The sequence below is a fragment of the Chrysemys picta genome, chromosome 23 (genome assembly GCF_011386835.1).
Source record: "Chrysemys picta bellii isolate R12L10 chromosome 23, ASM1138683v2, whole genome shotgun sequence".
Lineage (NCBI taxonomy): Eukaryota > Metazoa > Chordata > Testudines > Emydidae > Chrysemys > Chrysemys picta.
The window spans coordinates 9645238-9667723 of NC_088813.1; the positions used below are offsets into that span (position 1 = coordinate 9645238).

Below are 22486 nucleotides of genomic sequence, written 5' to 3' on the forward strand. Positions count from 1 at the left end.
ATTGACTTTCTTTTGTCACTACTATTCTAAAATTTTATTTAAATATGAGTTCTGTGTGTATGCTTAGTCAAGGACCAATAAAGTCTCATACAAATGACCATTTTTGTCTAAAACTTGTTTTTCAGTTAAAACAAATGAAAACATTAGAGTTCTTCTCTAAAAAGTGGCTATGTAGAAAGGCCAGCTTTTCCCTCAACCGATTTTCCTGTTTGTATTGGGTCATATCGGCTTGCTTTAGTTCACTTCCGCACAGTTCGATTCCTATTAACCATGTAGTGCCGACCCAGCTATGGGAGAGTGAGCTGGATTCATTTCTGGCTTGCTCATCGTCATCAGAACTGATAACTAAATCCCAAATGAAGATCCAAATTCTGACTCACACCTGTGCAGTCCCCTTGAAAGCAATGAGTGGTGGTGTGGTGATGCATGAGCCAGAAAAAAGAACAGCTTGGCTTTCAGATTCCATGGTGGGTTTGCAGGGCTGGCAGCTTTTAAAAAAGAAAAACTCACTTGTAAACTGAGCAAACTAGATAGGGAGTCCTTGAGGGACAATCAGCACAATGCTACTTCTGGACCCACTTTTCTGTTAGAACTGCATTTAAGTTTCTAGGAGCAGATCAACAATTTTAGGGTCTCCAAGGTGTATCCTTACCCCATGTTTTCCTAGACCTACTCCTTCAGCTCTGCCTCTCTTTCATAATGCTACAGGATCCCCCTTATCAACATCCAGATTTGGTGATTGAGGTGGGCCCCAGTGTTTACTGATGTTCATACATCTTCAGGGCAGTTACCTGATTGGGCAAACCTTCAAATGAGTGTGGATCCAGCTTCAGGGAAGTTTTTTGTGTGATGGCAGGCAAAGGGGAGGACTGGACTGACTGGAATGTTTTTTCCTATGCATGTGGATTTTAACCACACATCCTCTGACTTGTGGGGAGAATAGACCCCTGTGAAAGAAAGTAGTCCGGAACTGCCTTCCACTGCTGACTCTTGTTCAGCTGCTGGCAGGCTTGGAAGCTAATGACAGATGAGCATCTGACATGTTTTTGGGACTGAATACTTGTTACAGCTGGCGGAGTGGAATAGTTTGTGGCATCACATGGCAGTTTGCTCTATAATTTCACTCTCCATTGCTCAGATGCAGTACTGATTGCTAGGTAGGTCTCCTAGCATGTAACAGCAGCATCTCTGATTACTGCATGCCACTTCTCTGTGGCCACATTGTGCACTTGGATATTGGCATGAGTTCTCAGCAGAACCTTCTGCTGACTTTTCTGTTTTTTCCCCCCGTTCTCCCTGTGTGTCTGGCTGCTTTGTCCTCTTTCCCTCCCACCACCCTTTTGAGATTATGCAAAAGCCAGTTTCTCTGGCCATTACAGCTTGATGGGGGAGCAGTTACTGCTGAGAGAAGCTTGAAATTTAAAGCAGAGTTGTCATAGACACTAGAATAAATGGTCAGTCTGCATTGGCAGGCCACTAAGTCCCATTTCATACTGATGGGAAATTCATTTCTGATTATCTTTTTCCTCTCTCATTCGCAAACCTGCTAGTGTGTCTAATACTCCCAAAGGCTGCTCTTTGAGGAGCTTAGCTGGAGGCCAGTTCCTCTTTGCTTTACTCTTTGTGTTTGGGAGGATTATTTGTAGCAATCAATGCTGCAGAAACTTTAATTTGATTGCTGGGGAAGGGTTATCAGTGACCTGAACACACTTGAAAATTCAGATACCAAAAAATGTGCTATGTCCACCTCAGGTGCTGTTTCACCAGACATTGTGGCAGATATTACTTCTGATGCTAAAATTTACTCACAGACAGTTTCTAACATAAGTCCCTTCTTGCACTAACTGTAGAGAATTATATTGGTAATTCCCTTTAATGCACTGCTAGTCATTCAAATATCCGTGAGAAAATAGCTCCCAAAATCTTGTAAGCAAAGTTGGTGATGTATGTGACCTTTGTTTTTAGAGTCTCTTCTTTCTCCTCACCATCATGATGACCATGGTATCTGAGCACTTTACAAGAAAAGAAAACAAATAATTGGTTGCCATTTGGTGGTGGTTTTCTTCCCCACCCCAGCTCCACAATAGGGAAGCTTTTGGTCTTGATTTCAGTGATTCCTTCTCGTTGACAGAATTCATGTAGGAAAGCAGATAGTCTTTGTCAAGTATTAAGAAGCAACACAGTCACATCCCAGGATTAACTATCTCCCTTATTATTCATAGCAGTTGTTCCAACTCGTGGGGTTTGCTGTTCCAGCCATGTTTTTCAGAATGGTGAATATGGGTGCAGCTCTGTCCAAAGGGCTCGTAGACTGGCAAGAGCTGTTTCAAATAAACCAATTCTACTTGAATTCAATCCAGAACTCTGTGATTCCTGTAGGATCCACTGTAGCAGAGCCCAGTTTGCCGGATTTGAGTACCCATAGTCAACTAATCCAATATACTTGTAATATCCATCTGACCAAAAGCCTTAGTAGTGGGATGTTCACCACAAGTTAAACTTTGTTCCATGTGGTGGATAAGCAGAGACCAGCATTAGGAGTTGCATTTCTCCATTTACAGTCTTCTGTCCTATTAATTAGTTAATTTACCGTATCTTTTTGTAGTATCCTCGATGCAAGTTTTGGGTTGAATAATTTTGTGCTAAAGAGATAAACAGATTCAAGAAGAAGTCCTGATTGCTTAGGGTTTAGAGTTCTAGATAGTCCTGTCTCCATGAGCAACAGGAAGGCACCTCTCCAGCTGTGGAGAAAGAGGAGGCTGTTAAGACCAGAGGGTGTGGTGCAAGATAGCAAGGGGAGGTAGAATGAGGGATAATATGGAGCAAGTGCATAGTGAGTTTTAAAAATGGGAGGGTGCTGCTGGGTAGAAGACTGCTGGGAATCTAGGAGCGGTGGTATGAGCTTCCCGGAGTGAAAGAATCTGTTTCAGCATTCAGCAGATTTTTAGGAAGCACTTGGATGATGGAATTGTAGAAGAAGAGATGAGCACTCAGAAAAGCATAAATAGAGATGTCAGCAAGGAGTAAGAAAACGACAACTTCTGGCAATGTTTGATTGGAAGTGATAGAACTTACAGCTATGGGAGAGGCAGGAGGAGAGAAGACTGGCCATTGGACAGTTCAGCCTGCAGTCTCCTCAGAGTTTGGGGTGAGGAGGAGAGACTTCTATTGTTAACTTGGAAACATGATTTCAGAATTATCCCAGTCATGTGTCCTCTTCCAGGGCTTGGAAAAAATACAGTTGTCAAGTGGGAAGTTCTCATGAGAGGGACTAAGTCATCAATTTCTAAAGAATCTCAGTTTTCATTTGAAAAAGTTGTTAATTGTGGTTGTGAAGATAACCCTTCAACTGATAGTGTTGTCTGCAGAGCAATATCTCCAGTGCTTCTGCTTACAGCTTTCCCAACCAAGCAGCAGTGTGAAACTGCCAAGTCATGCTGTTGCTTGGGTCAGCAATGAGTAGCCGCTCGGGCACTGGCCTTTTGGTCCTTGACCTGGGTGGTGCTGTCCTTCTGTGTGGTTGTCTTTCCCTATCCAGTATTCTGTATCAGTCTCTGACTTGAAAGTGTTTCCTCTCTGTGGAGGTGACAGGCCACCCTTTGGGTGCTTAGCCACACCCCATGTCACAACAGGAAGTGTGTGGGTGCTTTAGATCCATAAAGTATTCTTGTGGTGTTGTACAGTACTGAATATACTGAAAACTGCAGCATTTAAACATAGCCAAGTGTAAACTTTCAATAACAAATCCATATGACTGCTCTCCAAGGATGCTATCACATCTCCACTTCACAACTCATTTCATTTCATTTGAGAGGAAATATCTAAATCCATATATCACACACAGCTTGAAACATGTACCTGGCACCTACTAGCCTGATGACTAGTGGTACTAGCCAGGTTGGAAAATAGTTCTGTCATGTTCCTACAACTTAAAAGAATAAAGTAGTTGTATACTGTCCTTTGTGTCCTGTATTTATTTATAGCATATTGTGAATCAGCTCTCTTTAATTTTTTAAGAATAAAACTTACTAGCAGGCTCCTACTTTTACTAGACCTTTTCCTTCCTGGCTTCACTGAGCAGGTGCTTGGGGTGGCCAAGGGAGAGGGGCGGCACCTCCGGCAATTCGGGGGCGGCAGGTCCCTCACTCCCTCTAGGACCTGCTGCCGAACTGCCGCCGCCGATCGCGGCTTTTTTTTTTTTGCTTGGCGCGGCAGAAATGCTGGAGCCGGCCCGGTCACTGACTACTTTTCTTATTTCTCCTAGATCATGGTGCATTTGTCCTTGTGTTGTCGATGTATGGCGACACTGCTCTGCACTTTGAACTACGGGCGCATGAAGAGCAGTGCGCACCAAAGTGCTGCGCTATAACTCTCCTGTGTGGAGCTGTGGGGAGTTAAAGAGGACTACATTAAGCAAACTAGGCACCTTTTAGTTCGCATCCACACGGGGATGTTAGAGCGTCACTTCGGTGCGTGCTGCTGTTCACACTTGCCTTGTCTGAACTGCCCTAATGTCTAGTTTCCTTTCTTCCTTTCTCAGCATTGTTTTCTATCTCCTTCCCCATATCTTTTCTCTCTCTGCTTATACGTCCCCCAAAATCTCTCTTTCAAATTCAGGACACTGTTCTTTGTGTCTAATCAGCTGCATGATTCTCTTCTTCCCATCCACTTATTCATAGGAATTTTACAAGATCTGTAATAAGTGGAGGGATAAACCTCCTACCCAGAGACTGATCTTACAAGATGAGGGGGCCTCGGTGTCCAAATGCAGTGTCCTGTGGCGAAGCTACCCCACCCCAACAGCTGCTGGGAAAAGGGAGAGGGCTCAGCCGTTACTAAAAGCTACTCTCACTGGATCCTGCTCAGAAGCCCCAGGTATCATGTCTGGCTAGTAATTGTCTGACACAGCTGAAGCCCTGAATCCTCTGTCCCTGCTGAAAGGGAGAAGGAGAATTCTTCTTCAACTGCCCCCCTCCCCAGAACCTTCCAGCTACTGCAAGGGCAGTTGGGTGGCTCTCCACCGCATCCCCTGTGCCCTGACGCTTGAGCGCCCCAACATGACACCCGGGGCCTCTGAGGGGGGTCCAGTGACAGCAGCCTTGTAGTAATGCTGCACCCTTTCCCTTTTCCCAACCCCCCAGCATAGATGGACTGCATGAGTGTAAACAGTGACTTTTGCCAGACATTTGCTGTTTGCCTTCGTTTCAAACAAAGCGGTGTAAACAACACCATGTAGACAAGTCCTTGTTTCCTGGGGGGCGTAGCCAATATAGTTCTAAGCCAGTGGTTCCTAAGGCTAGGTCTACACTACCCGCCTGAATCGGCGGGTAGAAATCGACGGGACGCGACAATCGATCCCCGAATCGACGCTCTTATTCCACCAGCGGAGGTGGGAGTAAGCGCCGTCGACGGGAAGCCGCAGAGGTCGATTTTGCCGCCGTCCCTATAGCGGGGTAAGTTGGCTGTGATACGTCGAATTCAGCTACGTTATTCGCGTAGCTGAATTTGCGTATCTTAAATCGACCCCCCCCATAATGAAGTCCTGCCCTAAGAGGAGTGTGCCCCCCCACATTAGATTGGCAGTAGTGTGCCCCCTCCCACTCCCATGTCCCTCCTGTGTCATAACTAGGGTCCTACCAAATTCAAGATCCATTTTGGTCAATTTCACGGTCATAGGATTTTTAAAATAATACATTTCATGATTTCAGCTATTTTTTTGTGGGGGAGGGAGGGTTCATTTTCTTTCCTGTCCTCTTTGGTCTCTTTCTCAGTATCTTTCCTGTGTTTTTAATTTTTTCTTGCTCTCTCTCCTCCAATGGCTTCCCCACTCCCCAGAAGGTTACTCCCTGCTCTAGGTCGGTGGGATGCCCACAGATAGCTCTGAGGGGCCAAGCAACATGTGCTCGTATGAGTCAGTGCCAGAGAAACAGGAGAAGCCTGAGCAAGTTAGCTACTACCTAAGCTTACATATGTGAGCTGCGGGTGTGGCTGTTGTTATGGGGTGCTACCAGGGGAAGCAGGGAAACGCTGACTTAGCTAAAGCACGAAAACCTAACATGACAAAAGAATTAAGAAGGGTTTGACTTCAGTCCACAAAATGCAGGGAATTTAGAATTAATGGTGGAAGTCCTTCCTTAGCTCACTCTGTCCTTAGCTATCTGATGGCCTTTACGCCAGTGGTTCTCAAAGCCGGTCCACCGCTTGTTCAGGGAAAGCCCCTGGCGGGCCGGGCCGGTTTGTTTACCTGCTGTGTCCGCAGGTTCGGCCAATCGCGGCTCCCACTGGCCGTGGTTTGCTGCTCCAGCCCAAAGAGGGCTGCAGAAAGGGCGGCCAGCACATCTCTCGGCCTGCGCCGCTTCCCACAGCCACCATTGGCCTGGAGCGATGAACCACGGCCAGTGGGAGCCGCGATTGGCCGAACCTGCAGAAGCGGCAGGTTAACAAACCGACCCGGCCTGCCAGGGGCTTTCCCTGAACAAGCGGCGGACGGCTTTGAGAACCACTGCTTTACACTACCCAGTCACAGTGAGGTCCAAGAAGGAGGGATTTCAGCCCTGTTAGATTTTCCTGCTTTTCTTGGTTTTTAGGTTTGGCTCATCATCATTGCTTTAATTAGGTTTTTTGGTCTTTTGGAACCTTCTGTTTCACAGTCACAAGTGAACTAAATGACAAGTTCATAATGGAGTTTGGTGGTACTGTAACATAGCATCCTTATACCTGGCATATCCTGCAGTGCTCCAGACCTTGAACTCCTCTGCATTAACCGCTCAAATTTGGAAATTCAGAATCTGGTTCATGAGGTAATTGGTGAGAGAATACCCACTCCTTCTTTTTAACATCCTGGTAGAAAAGCATCCAGGAAGGACTCCTGGACCTCAAAGATAAGCTGCCAGCTGCCACAGACTATCAAAGGGTGGCTCAGAGTCAAGTGCAAACAGCTGTGTTTTTTTTTTGTTTTTTTTAATGGTTCTTGGTTTGTTGCTGTGGGTGACAGGAAGCCATGTTCCCCAAGCTGTTAGCTTCCTGTTTTATTTTTACACCCATCCTGAGCAGATCAGCATGTCCATCACAAGGGGAGGCGTCTGTTTCTATAGCACTGTTTCTCATCCGACCCAATATTAATCAAGAAGTTGAGCTATATTTGCTGTGGTGTTCGAAATTTTGGAGAGGTTTCTAACTGCTTGTGCTGTGCTCCATTATTCAGGAGTTGAAGTTTTGTTTCTCTTTTGCAGGTAGGAGGTATAAGAATTAATCGGTTGCTTCAACAGTTAGGCATGTTAACAGTGGAGATTTTGCTGTTATAAAGTACTGGGCAGGCAACAGACACACATGCCACCATTTTCTGAAGGATAACTTTCAGAAGCTTTTGTGTTCTGTAAATTTTAGAAGAACTGGAAGTTGGGGTTGGAAGTTCCATCTCGCAGTGTGTAGTAAAATCAGTTTTGATGTCTTTCAGCATTGAGCTCTACTCCCCCCCCCCCCCCATATCCTTATAAAGCTACCAATGTGATAAACTACTAACTCTAAAACAATGGGTCTGTAGAAACTAGACCACGTGGGAATTTCCCACAAGGGAAGGGCACAGCCTGCAGGATGAAAAACAGTCACCAGAAAGTTTCCTGGTCAGCTGCAAGCACTTCCTGTTGTCTCTTGTGAGCCTTCTCTGTCTGTGCTGTTGGTGAGGAGGGCTGGAGTGTACATGTCAGCGTATCTAGCATAACAGAAGTGCTAACTTCTGTTAACATTCTTGGTTAGAAAATGGACATGTTAAAATGCTCCTATGGAAAGGTTCACAGTAGCTGTCGTTAGATGTTCTGCAATATTTGGTGAAGGAATGAGACTGTTCAGTGCAGATGCATCAATGGGAAGGGTGGTGCAGGAACAGCAGTAATGTAAACAGTCCCTTGCTTGCTCAGCTAAGATGGGTAGTTTTCCTTTGCTGCCTGTATGCCTGAGCCATCAGGTCGTCTTCTCCACTGCAAGCTGTAGAACAGTAGGATCTTTATTTTCGAAGAACCAGTTTTAGAAGGGTGAGGAGGGAAAAAGATGCCTTATACATAAAGCTGTTTCAGAGCAGGAAAATGAACATGGTGGCTCTGGTGTGCCTGGAATTTGTGGGTGAGTAATCCTTTCCTGTTTCTTTTTTGGGTTGTTTTTCATCTTTCAGAACACTGCCTGAAGCGGGTCCACCATGCCGTTAGTAACGAGGAACATTGAGCCAAGGCACCTGTGCCGTCAGACGTTGCCTAGCGTTAGAAGTGAGCTGGAATGCATGACCAACATCACCCTGGCAAATGTCATTCGACAGCTGGGCAGCCTGAGTGAGTACCACTGCGAGCCTGCATGCTGCCCTCAGAAGTCGTTAGCGCTCTTTATTTAGCTCCCTTTCTGTTCTTGTATTCCTATTTCTCCCCCATCTGCCTTCCCTGGGTGATGCTAAAATATTTCCCAAAGAAATCTCTAATGCTCATTTCCTGTCCTTCTCCCACCTCCTCCTCAACAAAAAGAAAATTGGAGAGGAGGAGAATGGAAGAGCTGCAGCAAAATTGGAGATGGAAGGATGAAGCATAATTCAGGGCTGTAAAATGGGAGGCTCTGAGTGGCCAGTACCTTGTCGGAGAAAGCACCTGTAATTGCATGCGCTATTAATTGTAGCTCAACTGTGTTTAAATCTACAATTGATCATTTTTAATGAAAGGTAATCAAAATGCACACACAGATTCTGGCCTGTTTGCCTGCGCTACATTTATTGCATTGCAAGCCTGAAAGTCCCCAATTCAGGCTAAGAATTGCCTCTGGGATATTGGAGTTTGCAGGCTGCATGTTGGTACAGCGGCACAAATGGTTACCGCTGGTGGTTCGGCTCCCCAGTGAGTTGGCAGACAGCCTTATGAGGGGCAAAGTGAAAACATGGGCCCAAGCTTTATAACCGAAATAAATGGTAAGAATTGCTGTGCCTGTACCAGCTTCTTTTTTTCTCCATTTAAAACCTTCTGGATTCAAATTAATCCCCCTTTGCGCAATATTTGCTTCATTGGCCTTGAAATGAGACCTGCAAATGCTTTGAGAAACTGATTCATACTTATAGGTCCTAGAGTGAAATTAAACAATGCATCTCTGTTTCCTTCACAAGATAGACCCTTTCTCTTGTGCAGTGTGAACACTGGTGAGAGGATTCCAGGCACAGTAGTGAAAGCACATTGCTGTCACGAAAACCTCTGTGCTGCCTCCCGGTTCTCATCTGATACCAAAAGGCCTTGCATTAAGTCTGTTGCTAAAAATATCAGTGTGCAGTCATGGATAAGACCAGTCTACCCATCCATTGTCAATTGCCCCTCACTGTTCCATAGTTAGATGTGATTCCTGAGATGGTCACATAGCATAAGGGTTCTCTTAAAATCCATCCTGTGTGCATGAAATGAGGACGGCAAAGCTCTTTAAATCCCGCATACAGCGAGTAAACTGATCCAGATCCAAAAGGCATGCTGTGGGTTAGTGTGACAGAGCACCAGCGATATCCCTCAGGCTTAGACCTTCTTTGTGCATTTCACTATATTCAAAGCACCTCTGCTTATCCCTCAGAACAGAGAGTGGAGTGCTGGAAGCCAAATCCCAGCCTGGTTGCTTTATCAGGAGGGTACCAAGGGAGCCTCGCTCTGGGGTGTGGGGTGGACCAATCACAGACACAACCAGGAGTGCTGTTGGGGAAGCTCATGTGAGACAGACTGTTCGTATTGACACTCATGCGCATCACTGTGCATTTGAGGGTAATGGGGAGGGAGGGAAATAAAATTGAGCATCTTCTCCTGTCTGCATCCCCAGGGTTGAAGACAGAATTGTAAGTGCTGTGGTCTTTGGGCTAATTACTGAGGAATGTTGAGACCCAAATGACCAAGCTCCTCTCCTAGTTGTCTGTGCGTTATTTTGAAAATGGGAATATGCCATTTCTTCATGTGCTGAATACTGTAGTAATCCGAAGAGAGTTCAGTAAGTGACAGCAGACCTGTCAAGTGAATAATCAGCCATGCCTAGTACACCACAACCTCTTTACAAAGACACAAACATAAAACTTGTGCAGCATTCATATTCCAGTGAGTTTGCCCTTTGTTACTATGACAGCCGGTAGCACTTTGGAGAGGCAGTCTGTGCATTTCTGTTAATTCTGTGGAATCAGAGAAGCTAGAAATGGGAAAGGCCTATTAAATCAGTCTGTCTTCCTGCCAGTGCATGATAAAGATAATTTTGATTGTAATTTTTGCTCTTGAAGTAAAATCAATCAAGCAGCTAAATCCCTGAAAACTAATCTCTGCCCCCATCCAAAAATGTGCATGAAATACAAAGCATATGCTGGGTCCTCTACAGTAACGGTGTGTTGACACAGTTATGCAATTAGAGGAATAAATATACACCCAAGCACAGAGACCAGTGCACATAACCGTGTTTGTATATTTAGAGTGTACGGCTCAACAACTGTTCCGTTTTTCCCAACATCTGTAGAAATGGGTTCCAGATCTCATTAAAAGGGAAACACATAACAACCTTGTTGTATGAGGTTATTGCTGTGAGGTCTGTCAAATTACATTACAGATGAACCTTCCCCCTCCTTTCATTGTGGCATCCTTTGTAAAATGTGTGAGTTGCTCTTATGGTGAGGTAGAACAGGGAGGATGCTTCATGAAAGCTGGTTACAATGAGATCTGTCTGACTCCTGTGTCTGAGGGAATGAATATCTTCTTATGAGTTAACACAGGGAAGCTGACAAGACGTGTCAGCAGGGCAAAGGTAGTGTCCCTGTATTAAAACCCCATATACCAAGGGAGGCAGAGGGAGGACCGTGTGCAACCTGCATAGAAAACATAGCCACGGGGCTAGGTTCTAGGACTCAGACACAGAGGTTTAGCACCCTGGTATAAAATGACTGCAGGGATAAGGGCTTGAGCTTGGAATTGCTTCAAAGTGCAGACTCTTTACTCATGTTCGTAGATGTCATGGAGACAGCTGCCCTTGAATGATAGCCTAACTTAGATGTATTTTTTTCCCCTCCTTCCTTCTGGAATCAGCTGTTGGAAATGCAGTTTCCATTTTACCCATATGACTTGTGCTAAAAGCCAAGATTTTCAAAAAAGAGGGCTCTAAAGTGACATCTTTATTTAGGCTCCTGACTGACTGACTGACTGACTGACTGGGATTTTTCAAAAGTGCCCAGCACTTGACAGCCCCCACTGACTTCAAGGGGAGCTATTGGCTACTTGGTGCTCTTGAAAATCAGGCCATTTATTAGAAGCTTAACTTCGGGTTTCTGTTTTTGACAGTCTTGGCCATAAACGTTTAGATAGGCAGGATTCTGCACAAGACAGGGCGAGGGCAGATTCTGGTGGAGGAATAGTTAGGCGACTGGTATGGTGAGACTGCTGCGTCTTATGGCTAATATTGTCTCATTCTTTCCTTGTACTCCCCACCTGTCTGAATCCACTGAGATTGCAAGTTCTTTGGGGCAGGACAATCGTTTTATGTTTTTACTGTGCCCGGCACAATGATCCATGGGTGGAGGCTTATCGGTGCTACCGCAGGGCAAAGAATTAATAGTAACATCATTTGTCTTGGTTGTTCACTGAGCAGTCTGAGGTTTTACAGAGGGATCATCACATTTAAGAAACTCCAGAGAAAGTAGCAATCACTATTTATTTATATTTTTGATCTAGATAATCTTGAAAGCATCAGTCTTTCAGGTGCTGCTCTATCTGAAAGAACTCAGGAGTCAGTACCCTTCTCTATGAATGTCTATGACCCCTATGGCTTTAGGGTCAAGACTTGAATATACCATATAGTTCTAGAATACAATGAACTCTAAAATAGGTGCCAGTTACCCTTGAGGAGGCTTTACTGCAAGGCAGTGATTTATAATTTGGGAGCCTTTTGAGGTGCCATACAGCAATACAATCTAGTTATGTTTGGTTGTTAATAAACAGAACATCATGTAACCCTAAAGGGACTGCAAGATGCAGACTAATCCAGCATGCTGTCAAGTCGGCTGGTGTCGACCTGTGTTTATTACTTTATTCAAGACTTAAGAAGTATGCTTCAATTGTGTTTCATTGTTGTTTAAAGATCCCTTAGAAGGGTGTCATTTAGCTGGAGTGGTGCATTAACTCGCCCTCTATGCTAATATCTTGGGTGGTATCAACACTGCCAAACTTGAAAATAACAAATCTCGCTTTTGTAAAGGCTAGTAAATAGCTTGCTGATGCCAATGTGGAAGAAGCAGCAGAGGGGGTGTGTGGGGAGGGAGATCAGGAGAACTCAAGTATTAAGGGCTGGGGGTGGAAAGAATAATAGAGCTCCAAGAGTAATACAGCCCCTTGAATATTCCAGGTAAATTTGCAGAGGACATTTTTGGAGAGCTGTTTACTCAGGCCAACACCTTTGCCTTTCGGGTGAGCTCGCTAGTCGAGAGGGTCGACCGCTTGCAAGTCAAGGTCACTCAGCTGGATCCCAAAGAGGAAGAAGGTAATGGAGCGGAGCACAGCAGTTGCAGACCAAGCAGGCTAAAGATCCCCATCAAACCAGCAGAGCTCATGGCCTTGAAATGAGTTTGAAGCTGTGTGCGCTAGAGACTCATGTGTTTTCCCCTTTCACTAACAGGGACTCTTTCCCCTACTGCCTTGAAAAACACTTTGCTAGTGACATGTGGAGTGATTCCAAACCACTCTGTTTCTGCTGGAGTTGGTCACTAGCCAGGCTCCATGTCCAGTGGCTGGCTATTCAGTGAATAGATTGGCAGCATGATTTTCACGCTGTGTTTACACTGAAATTTGAAACCACCTTAGCACCTTTCTTGAGAGCCATATTGAAACGGTTTCAGATCTCACTGTAGACAGGGTTGGAGTTTCTTTACACTTCTCAAGAGTATTGTGGGGGGGGGGAAAGGAACCGAACCACAGAAAGTGCTGAGCGTGCTGAGAACTGTAACTGAAATCAAATGTGGCCACTTGGCCTTGTGTATCAATCACCTGGGTCGAACCGTCCTTCACTTTCTCTTTCCCTCGCTTTCCTCCTTCTTAGTGTCCCTACAAGGCATTAATACAAGGAAGGCCTTCAAAAGCTCCACCACTCAGGACCAGAAGCTCTTTGACAGAGACTCTCTCCCGGTGCCTGTCCTTGAAACATACGGCATCTGCAATACTCCACCACCTCTCAACATTCTCTCCCCTTACAGGTAATGCTGCAGCATCTCTTTAGCTCCTTTTTTCCCTTGTTGGGAACGTCTCCTCCACAGTTAGCTAAGAAAGGTCCTCACCCAAGGCCAGGGTCACAAACCACTTAATCAAGAAGCACTAGTCCCTAAGGGAAATGGAGTAACCTAACTAGAGTCCCTCGGGCATTCTCTGTTCTTTAGATGGATTATTTGTGGTTTTGCTTCTGGGGATGCACAAATGAAGGTAGCTGAAAAATTACATAGTTATGTTATTGCTTTTGTGATGGTGCCTTAGGGAGACAAGTCTTGAATGGCACTGCATAACATTGCTAGGTGTTTTGTATATGATGTATTTTCTCATGCTTCTCTGTGTGATCTCATGGCCACTTTCCAAGAGCCTTCTTGGAAACTACAGGACATAAATTTGCATGTGGCATTGACCCAAATGGGTGCAGCAGACTCCTTTAGATTTTGAGCATTATCTGGTCTATTCCTGGTGTCAGGTGACTAACTCGGCTTAGATCCTGGCTGTTTAACCAGCATAAAGCCCTTCTCCTTAACGGTCTAGCCATGTTATGTCATCTTGTAGATCAGTGATATTTGGACTGAGGCTCGAGAGCCGCAATTGGTTCTTCAGTTTGTTTCCTACGGCTTTTTCCAGCACATGATATTGAAACACTGTGAGATTTAATTATTAACCAATCAGGATGTTTTTACTATGTTGTTAACCAACTGTAGTTGATAAAATAATACTTGGTCAGTCATTTTGCTGTGAGAATATTGTATATAAAAACAACTATTTCCTCCTCATACTGTTTAAATATGAATATATAGCACTATAGTAAATGAAACTATGAATTCACACAACTGTGGCTCTTTTGGGTAGCTCCTGAACCACTGAGGTCTGAGTGTCACTGCTGAAGGTAGTTGTAGCTCAGGGGGTCGGAGTACGAATATTTTTTAGCCCACATCCGTAAATGTCTTTTGAACAGGTGAAAAGTAATTACAGATAGCTGGAGGCAGCTGTCTTCTGTGAGATGCGGCTGTACTGCAAAGTAGGAGGGTGTGCATGTGAATGCACGCTCCTGAGTTTCAAGGATGCTGCTGGTCTGACTTGGGGTTCCTGAAGTGGAGAATATTTTTCTGAAAAGACGGGTGGGTGGGTGGCGAGGGAAGGAACTTGCCGAAAAGTCCCAGTACATAATTGTGTAATATGTCTTGGAGGAAGTAGCAGGAGCCCGATCTGGTGGGTGGGGGTGGGCAGGATGGAGATTATCACTGAAAAGAACTCTGTTCAGCATTTGGAGGTGCGTGCACTCAGGCCTGTATCCATTGACGTTACTGTGGAGCAGGCTATCTGGAAAAGACAGATGGGGAGAGGAAGGATAGGAAGGGGCATGTGTAGAGAGAGGGTGTATTTCACAAAGGGGTGCGGGGACAGACATCTGCAGCTGTCTCTGTAATTGTTAGAGTGGCTGCTCAGTGGAGTTCTTGCACCGTACTTAAGGTACAGAAATCAAAACTATAGATCACCAAACCAGAGGAGAATCATGGTGCAAGGCCTTGCAGGAGGAGTGGTCAGAGTTCCCCGGAGCCATGGCTCATCAGGCTGATGCGGTTAGGGCACATCAGTGTCATAGCCAGTGGTACACAAGGGAGTGATGTGGCCAGCATCACATCTGACTGCCCTAACCCAATGCATCAGGTACCCTTTTGCAGCTGGGTGAACTGGAGGTGGCCTTTGAGCGTGAGATCAAGTGAAAGACAAACCCGCAACCTTCAGAATTGTAATCAAGCGCTTTAACTATGCAGCCACGGCTGAGAAGCGGTGGTGACTTCAAATTAGGTGAGGTGTGGTGGTGGTTTTGAATGAGAGGGTGGAGTGGGTTGCTCCTCAAGGGCAGAGAGGCCTCTATTTGAAGGGGATGGAGAAAGAGTACAAAATGTTTGGCCTCTTGTTTCAGATCTATAGAAATTGACACCTGGTGGGTGTCTGAAATCTTTGGGCATCAGACAAGCACCTGACTGGCTCCTTGTGTGTGTTTCTATTCCAGGGATGATGGCAAAGAGGCACTCAAATTCTACACAGACCCTTCATACTTCTTTGACCTTTGGAAAGAGAAAATGCTCCAGGACACCAAGGATATCATGAAAGAAAAGCGGAAGCACAGGGTGAGGGGATGGGGGATCGCTGCTGCATTCTAGCAAAGAAATAGTAGATAAGACAAGGTAGGAGGAAAAGACAGAGACTCATAGGAGACAGTTTCTCTTCAAAATCCAAGTTATCACTTTCACTTGGGTTCTTTAGAGGGGATATGGTCCAGTTTAAAATTATACTTTTAAAAAAAATTCCTTGTTGCCTGTTACTATTATCCTTGCTGATTAAGATGGAGAGATTTTAAAAATCTGTTCTTCTGAATTTCACACAGTTTGAATGGTGACACTAGTTCATTTTGTAGCTTTGTACCATCTGTTTCCTGGTGTTCGATGCATTAGCACAGTAAGTGCTGTCTTTTGGGTGTCAAGGGCAACCTTAGACCCTCTTCAGTACTCTTGCAGTATCTCGCAGGCATCTCTGCTCAGTAGTCAAGCACCCTGTTTATTCCCTTTGGTACGCTTTGATGTAACCGGAATATCATCCCCAGTCCCTTTGAAGGAAACAAGGGATTAAGTTTAAAAATCCAGTTACACTTTAACGTATGGAAATGTTTAAGCCATGTAAAACTACAAAAACAAAAAAACCCCACCACCACACTGGCCCAATTGCTGCACTTGAGTGTCCTTTTAACATTAGTGAATTACAAGGCAAATTGCATTATAAAAGGATTCATTTACTATACCTGCAAGGTTTAGTTTGGGGAAATCTGACTTACATTTTAAGTGATTGTAACATCAGATCTCCAAGTAGATCATGACCTTCCAGTCGGAGTATAAGAGAGAGTTTTGGCCTATTGGAATCCTTGGAATGGGGTTGGTTTTAGCCCAGTTTGTTGTGGGCAGGTTTCCGCCTAACAAAAACCCTACTTACCAGTTGCTATTAACTGGCTTCCTTTTGGAAGCCTCAACATAAAGACCAAAGACGCAATAGAGGCTTGTCGACATTGTAAGTTGCTGTGCAGCAAGCCAAGGTGGGACTCTTGCTGCGCAGTAACGTCCCATGTTGATATTGTGGCACTCCGGGACTTTCATTGCACTGTAGCAGTTTCCACATGGGGCATTACTAGGTGGCAAGCTGGTGCGTTATAGATGCACACCTTGGCTTGGTGCACAGTAATGTGCCATTTAGGCAAGCCCTAGGCTTGGGAAACTGATCTGCCCTTCCACTCCAGAAAAGATCTTTCCTGGCCATAATTGCGGCACATTGGTTGGAGCACAGGGCGGAGGGAGTTCATACCTGTGCTACTCCCTGTGCAGTAGCTGCTCTGTCGATAGAGGCCGTTAGTATCTCAGTCTGAGGGCTTGTCTAGATAAACAGTGCGCAGCAAGATGGGGTGTAAATCTACCTCACACAAACCTGCCCTGCACTAATGGTTCACATGGACATATAGTGCCCAGCTGGCTAGTTCAAGGTAGATTGATGCCCCATCTTGCCACACATTAACTGTTCATATAGACCAGTCTGGATCCTTCCACCAGTACTAAATTCACTCTACTGCAGTCTCAAAGAATCCCAAGTTTTTTGTAATCTCTTTAAATGTTAGTTGGCCCCATCTCTACTCCTCCCCTCCCAGGGAGCTGAAATAAGGACAGACTAAACCCAAACAAGTTTGAAGTTCTAATGGGTCTTTCTTTCCTTTTCTTCTCTAGAAAGAGAAGAAGGATAATCCCAACCGAGGGAACGTGAATCCGCGGAAAATCAAAACCCGAAAAGAGGAGTGGGAGAAATTGAAAATGGGACAGGAGTTTGTTGAGTCAAAAGACAGACAAGGACCTGCTGGGTAAGTGAATCTGGCTATTTATTCAGCTCTCCGTGAAGGGGAAGCAGTCTGGCATTGTTGGTGGTAATGCAATTCACCCTGCTCTGCAGTTTCTCCGGATCTGCTGTGCAGTGTGGATCGATATCACCACTAATCAGATTCTCTAAGGTAAATCTGTCTGTTGATTTAAAACTTGCAAAATAAATCAAGAATCTAAACAGTTTAAACAAGGTGACGCAAGTGGTCTTCAGAAACAAATCTTCTGCTCTCCGCTCCCCTATCTCACAGATGCAGAAATGTCATGGGCTTAGTCCCTTTACCCCATCATCACTCATCCCTTTACAGCTGGGTCACCAGTTTTTCTGGCCCAGAACAGTATTAGCAAGGGCCAGAAACAGTGCATTTGAGCATGGGGATGTGGTATAGAAGGAGTGCAGACTCCGTGGCATGCTTCCAAACCCACAGAAGCTCTTCTGAGCATGCTTCGTAGGCATCAGGCTTTCCTGGGGTTCAGGGAGGGTTGTTCCCCACCGCAAGAAATCAGCAGGTAAGGTGATGCTGACCTTTCTCTCCCAAGTTCTCACAGCAGCGCTCAATGCGTTAGTGACATAATTTTAGTAGCCTTTGTCTCCTTGTAGTTATGGGCTGAATTAATATAGTAGCCTCTCCTGGTGAGGAAAGCCGGTGAGTAGGGCAGGCAGATGTTCCCAAAGCTGTGTCAGTTTCTTTTCACACAAAGAAAGGGCTCTCTTAACCTTTGGTGATGGGGCACCGGTTCTATTACAGATTTTTCATAAGCCACGCTTTGTGGTTCAAAATTTAGGATTTTTCTCCTCCCATCCAAGTTTTTTCAGCTACCGATCTCTCTTCAGTGCCTCCTGTTCAGGATTTAATTTAACTTTTGACACCAGTCTGGCGGGAAGCAAACTGAATTCCCAAAATGCGCTTCCCAGTATGCTCTTTCTTGCCATTTGTGGCTCTTTTCACTTAAGAAAATCGTTATTTTTAATCACACATTTTAGATTTAAAAATAAAACCTGCTTTTCTTTTAATAGCCGAGTCAGTTGACTTGAGGCCAGGCAGGAGGAATCTGACTGCACGACAGCAGCTTTTCCTTGCTTTCACTATTTCCACTACAAATTCTCAAATGCATTTTAGTTCGCTGTAGATTCTGATATGAGGCTTGAACAGTGTTTATTTTTGTTTCACTGCTTCGGGTGATCTTACTCTACTGTCAAACTTGGGGCTGGCCCAAACAAAACACTGCATGTTTCAACTTTGGATACTTTGAACTGTGCTTATGACTGCATCCACAGCGTGCTAGGTGCTTTCCGGACATGCAGGAGGTGATAGCCTTTGCCCTAATGAGCACATGGTTACATTAGGACTTTTATGCCGCCATGGAGAGTATGCGATGTCAATGAGACCTGACAAGTCCGGTTTTTGCCCATAATCCAGCTTTAAGAGCAAGCTTTTACCAACCCTAAAACTAACAGAAATATTTGTTTTGTTTTAAAAAACACAAATATTCTCTTGCAGTGTTGGCAACCCACGCACTGAATTACTGTGCTGATGCGTAAAAACCTGAAAATAAACTTGTCTAGATACGAACAATAAACCAAAGTGAGAATAACTAGTCAACTTCCATTGTCCAGACTGAGAGAGACAGAGAATAAACAGCCATAATGAGTGAAAGTGAATTTAAAATGTCTAAAAATCTAAACAATTTCTAGTCGTCTAAAATGCTTCAAGAAACGTAGATCAGGAAACATTTTATGTACAAATACATGATTTGGAGCCACATGGTGTTCCTTTTAAATTAATGATTTCTATTACAGTAGCATATAGAGGTGCAAATTGTGACTAGGGGTCCATTATGCTGGGCTTTTAACAGAATATGAGACATTCCTGCTAGAAGAGCTTACAGTCTGAGTTTTGGAGTGAGGCACTTCGGCATGATTCTAATAACTAGGCTCTTTGTGATCAAGCAGCCTGCGTGGCTGTAGTCCTGTTTTTGTTTCCCTGACGCTCCGTGCTGGAGATGCTCTTTTTGGAGGTGAGGAGGAAATTGGGTATCGCTGTTCCATTGTTGTTTTTCATTTTAGATATCCCTCTAATGTGGTGTATCAGAATGGCAGCATTGGCTCAGATGAGAGCATGGAAATGAACTACTATCCACCACCACCGCAGTCTGATTCTATCTCACCACCATCTCCATCCTACCCAGAGGACAACCTGCCTCCACCACCCTTGGATTTTAGGTAATCCTCTGGGACCCATTCGGCCACAGAGAAATAGTAGGTGGTGCAAAGTGATGGAGTTAGCTGGTCTAGTGAAACCACTAACATAAGTACAGTATTGAGACCTGAGTGAACCTGTCTGTCAGTAAAGTGTACAAAGCTTATGACCCTTCCTTAATGTTTAGCTTCGGTTAACATAAGTAAGAGTCATAGTGAGAGAACACCCATCAGTATAGAGTTTAAGGCTGGAAGGGACCACCGGATCATCTAGTCTTACCTTGTGTACAACACAGGCCACCAATACCCTCCAGCACCCACACACACAACCCAATAACCAAAATTAAATCCCACAGGAGACTACGCTCTTACAAGCCACAGGCAGAGAATAGGAAGGACCAAGATGCACCAGTGTCCAAGGACACCACCCCCCCCCCACCCCCCCCCCCCCCAAGGCAGGGAATTGATTAAGTGAGATATACCAAATGATCCTGGCAGCGTGTGTGTGTGGGTCGCTGCAGAGGAAGGCAAAACCCCCCCAAGGTCACTGCCAGTCTAACCTGAGGGAAAATTCCTTCCCAGTCCCACATATGGTGATCAGTTAACCCTAAGCATGTGAGTAAGAACCAGCCAACCAAGGACCTTGGAGCGAAAACGCTCACTGCCACCTCAGAACCCTGGCCCTTCCTGTCCAACATCTGGGCCGTACCTGATGCTTCAGAGGAAGGAGATTAAAAAACGCTCCAGAACATGTTTCGGAAGGGGAGGGGAATCCCTTCCTGAACACTGCAGGTGACTGGCTGAAACCCTGAACCATGAGCTTTTAAGAACATAAGACATAAACTGGAAGCGAGCTCCAGGGCTGTTAACCCTGCCCCCTACTATCACAAGCAACCCCATCAGACAATCATACTCTTAAATTTGTCCAGCTCTCTCTTAAAATTAATGCCCCAAACTTCCCATAATACCCTGCATAACAGGAGAGCATTATCCCACTTTTCTTACTCTGTGAATTCTCCACATGTATACTTACTATGCTGAAGCGCCCATCCTCGTAGAATCAGGGTTCCATTAGACAATCTTGGCCCAGTTTTGGGTGTCCAATTGATCTGTCTCCCTCTTCAAATACAAATGCTTGAGAGCATGTGGTCCTGCATCCCCAACAGCACTCTGCACAGAAACAGTCCCTGTTACTGGGTTCCTACGCTGTCACCACTTTCCCCTCTGATCTTTGCAAGTGCAAGGTGTAGGTGCTCTGAGACCTCATAGTTCGAGTTCTTGGAGTCCTAGCGTCTCCTACAAGGTCTAGAGCATCCTCATATCCCAGACACATCAATGTTCTGCAGGATCAGGTCCATTACACACCAATTCCAGAATGGCCTGATATTGGCTCAAGTCACAGAGGTCTAAACTAGAGTTTCTTTTAAATAGTAGGAACCAGAAAAGTATGGCAAAAGTAAATATATAGAGGGAATAGGTGACTGACAAATGCTATACTACTAGCTTGACTAAAACGTATCAAAAGGCAACGTAGCTTGTGAGTTTGACTTTCAAATACAATCTGTCAGCCTGAGACAGGCACTCCATCCTGCAGCAGCTCTCTAGGTGACAGTGGAGATGGGTGATTCAGATAAAACTTGTCCTGGTTTATGCAGTTACTTAAAGGCATGGCTGCCCCCTTAATCTCTTATTTGAGAAAAAAGGTGGAGGTAAATCAACTCTTCATTATAAAACGATCAGTAGTTTCCATGGTGTATCAGATGAACACCATAGGGAGTATGTTAGATTTGCTAGGTTTTGAGGCGAAAACATTCTGTTTGCTAGCATTCAATGTAAGCTTCCTTTTACCAATATGTAAGCTACTAACATAGCACTTTCTGGGCACTAGTGTTTCCTGCGAATGGAAAGTTTATGCAGCCATTTGTGAATCCATATTTCCCTTCAGTGTGTATTGGATCCCGTTACCTTTTTTTCCCTAGACCCTTGACAAGAGGTGACAAATCATCGCCAGTGCTGCAGTAAAGAATCAGTGAATGGGTCTATACCCATATGTGTTAATAGCATACGAACTTGCATAGCACAGAAAACAAGAACGAACGATAGACATCCCTGCTTAGCAGCTGAATGGCTACAGAATGACTGGCGTTGCGCTAGAAGGTTCTGAGCTGAGAGGGCAGTCTGGCCTCCGGCAGAGAGAGATTTGGTGTTTGGCTCGTACAGTGTACTGTTACTGTGTTGGCTGGTGGGACGTCTGATAGCGTTTCTCTCAGCTGCAGTGTCAGCTGTCAGTTGTTCTGTTCTCTAGCCAAGAGTAATGCAGCAGGATAGTCCGCACGAGGGCCCTGGGGAATTTCAGTAAAAACTGGAAGTTGGAGGTGATAGCTGGACAAAATCCTCTCTCATTGCCCCAAAACTGAGTTTATATAATCTAATCGGAGCTCGAAGCTAACGGTATTCTTTCTCTTTCTGCCCCCACCCCCAATATTACTCTTTTCTCCTGCAACAGCTACCCAGTAGACAACCAAAGAGGTTCTGGTTCTGGAGGACAAAAAAGATCCAGCCTGGTCAGTCCAAGCCATCCTCCACCAGCTCCTCCGGTTGGATCCCCATCCAGTGCCAGGCCTGGCTTTGCTCCACCTCCTGCTCCTCCCCCCCCACCACCAGTGTCGGGAATTCCCCCGCCACCTCCTCCTGTAGGATTTCCAAATTCAGGGATGCCGTCGCCACCATCTCCATCCTCCTTCCCTCCTCACCCCGAGTTTTCTGCCCCTCCTCCGCCATCACCTCCAGCAGCAGAATACTTCGCTGTGCCTCCACCACCGTCACCTGGGCCAACCGATGGTGCGCCTCCCCCTCCTCCACCTCCTCCCCCTCCTGGTCCCCCACCTGTGCCTTCCAGTGGCATGGATGGTGCACCAGCTCCACTTCTGCCTCCAGACTCCTCGGCCTCCAAGCCAAAATCTTCCTTGCCTCCTGTTACTGATGCCAGAAGTGACTTGCTTTCAGCTATCCGTCAAGGTAAGCCCTGGCTGTGATTTTTATGTATCCTCTTTCCCATAAGCCTAGTTACTGTCTCTTCTGAGGGAAGTTCCAGGGCCCGGGATCCTTGTGACACACGCCTACTGTGGATGATCTAA

General features: G+C 45.3%; 1 protein-coding gene across 3 annotated transcripts in view; it reads left to right on the forward strand.

Moving 5' to 3' along the window:
• Nucleotides 1-22486, forward strand: part of WASF2 (WASP family member 2) — a 39907-nt gene that overhangs the window by 12320 nt on the left and 5101 nt on the right. Inside the window, exons 1-8 of one of the 3 annotated variants that reach the window (XM_065577083.1) lie at nucleotides 4265-4469; nucleotides 8168-8321; nucleotides 12373-12507; nucleotides 13063-13216; nucleotides 15250-15367; nucleotides 17003-17133; nucleotides 19218-19373; nucleotides 21856-22367. In XM_065577083.1, the coding sequence (XP_065433155.1) occupies nucleotides 8192-8321; nucleotides 12373-12507; nucleotides 13063-13216; nucleotides 15250-15367; nucleotides 17003-17133; nucleotides 19218-19373; nucleotides 21856-22367 (1336 nt within the window). In that variant the 5' untranslated portion in view covers nucleotides 4265-4469; nucleotides 8168-8191. Of the gene's footprint in view, nucleotides 1-4264; nucleotides 4470-7921; nucleotides 8031-8167; nucleotides 8322-12372; nucleotides 12508-13062; nucleotides 13217-15249; nucleotides 15368-17002; nucleotides 17134-19217; nucleotides 19374-21855; nucleotides 22368-22486 lie in introns of those variants that run through there. The other 2 variants (XM_065577082.1, XM_065577081.1) reach the window with 2 other exon arrangements.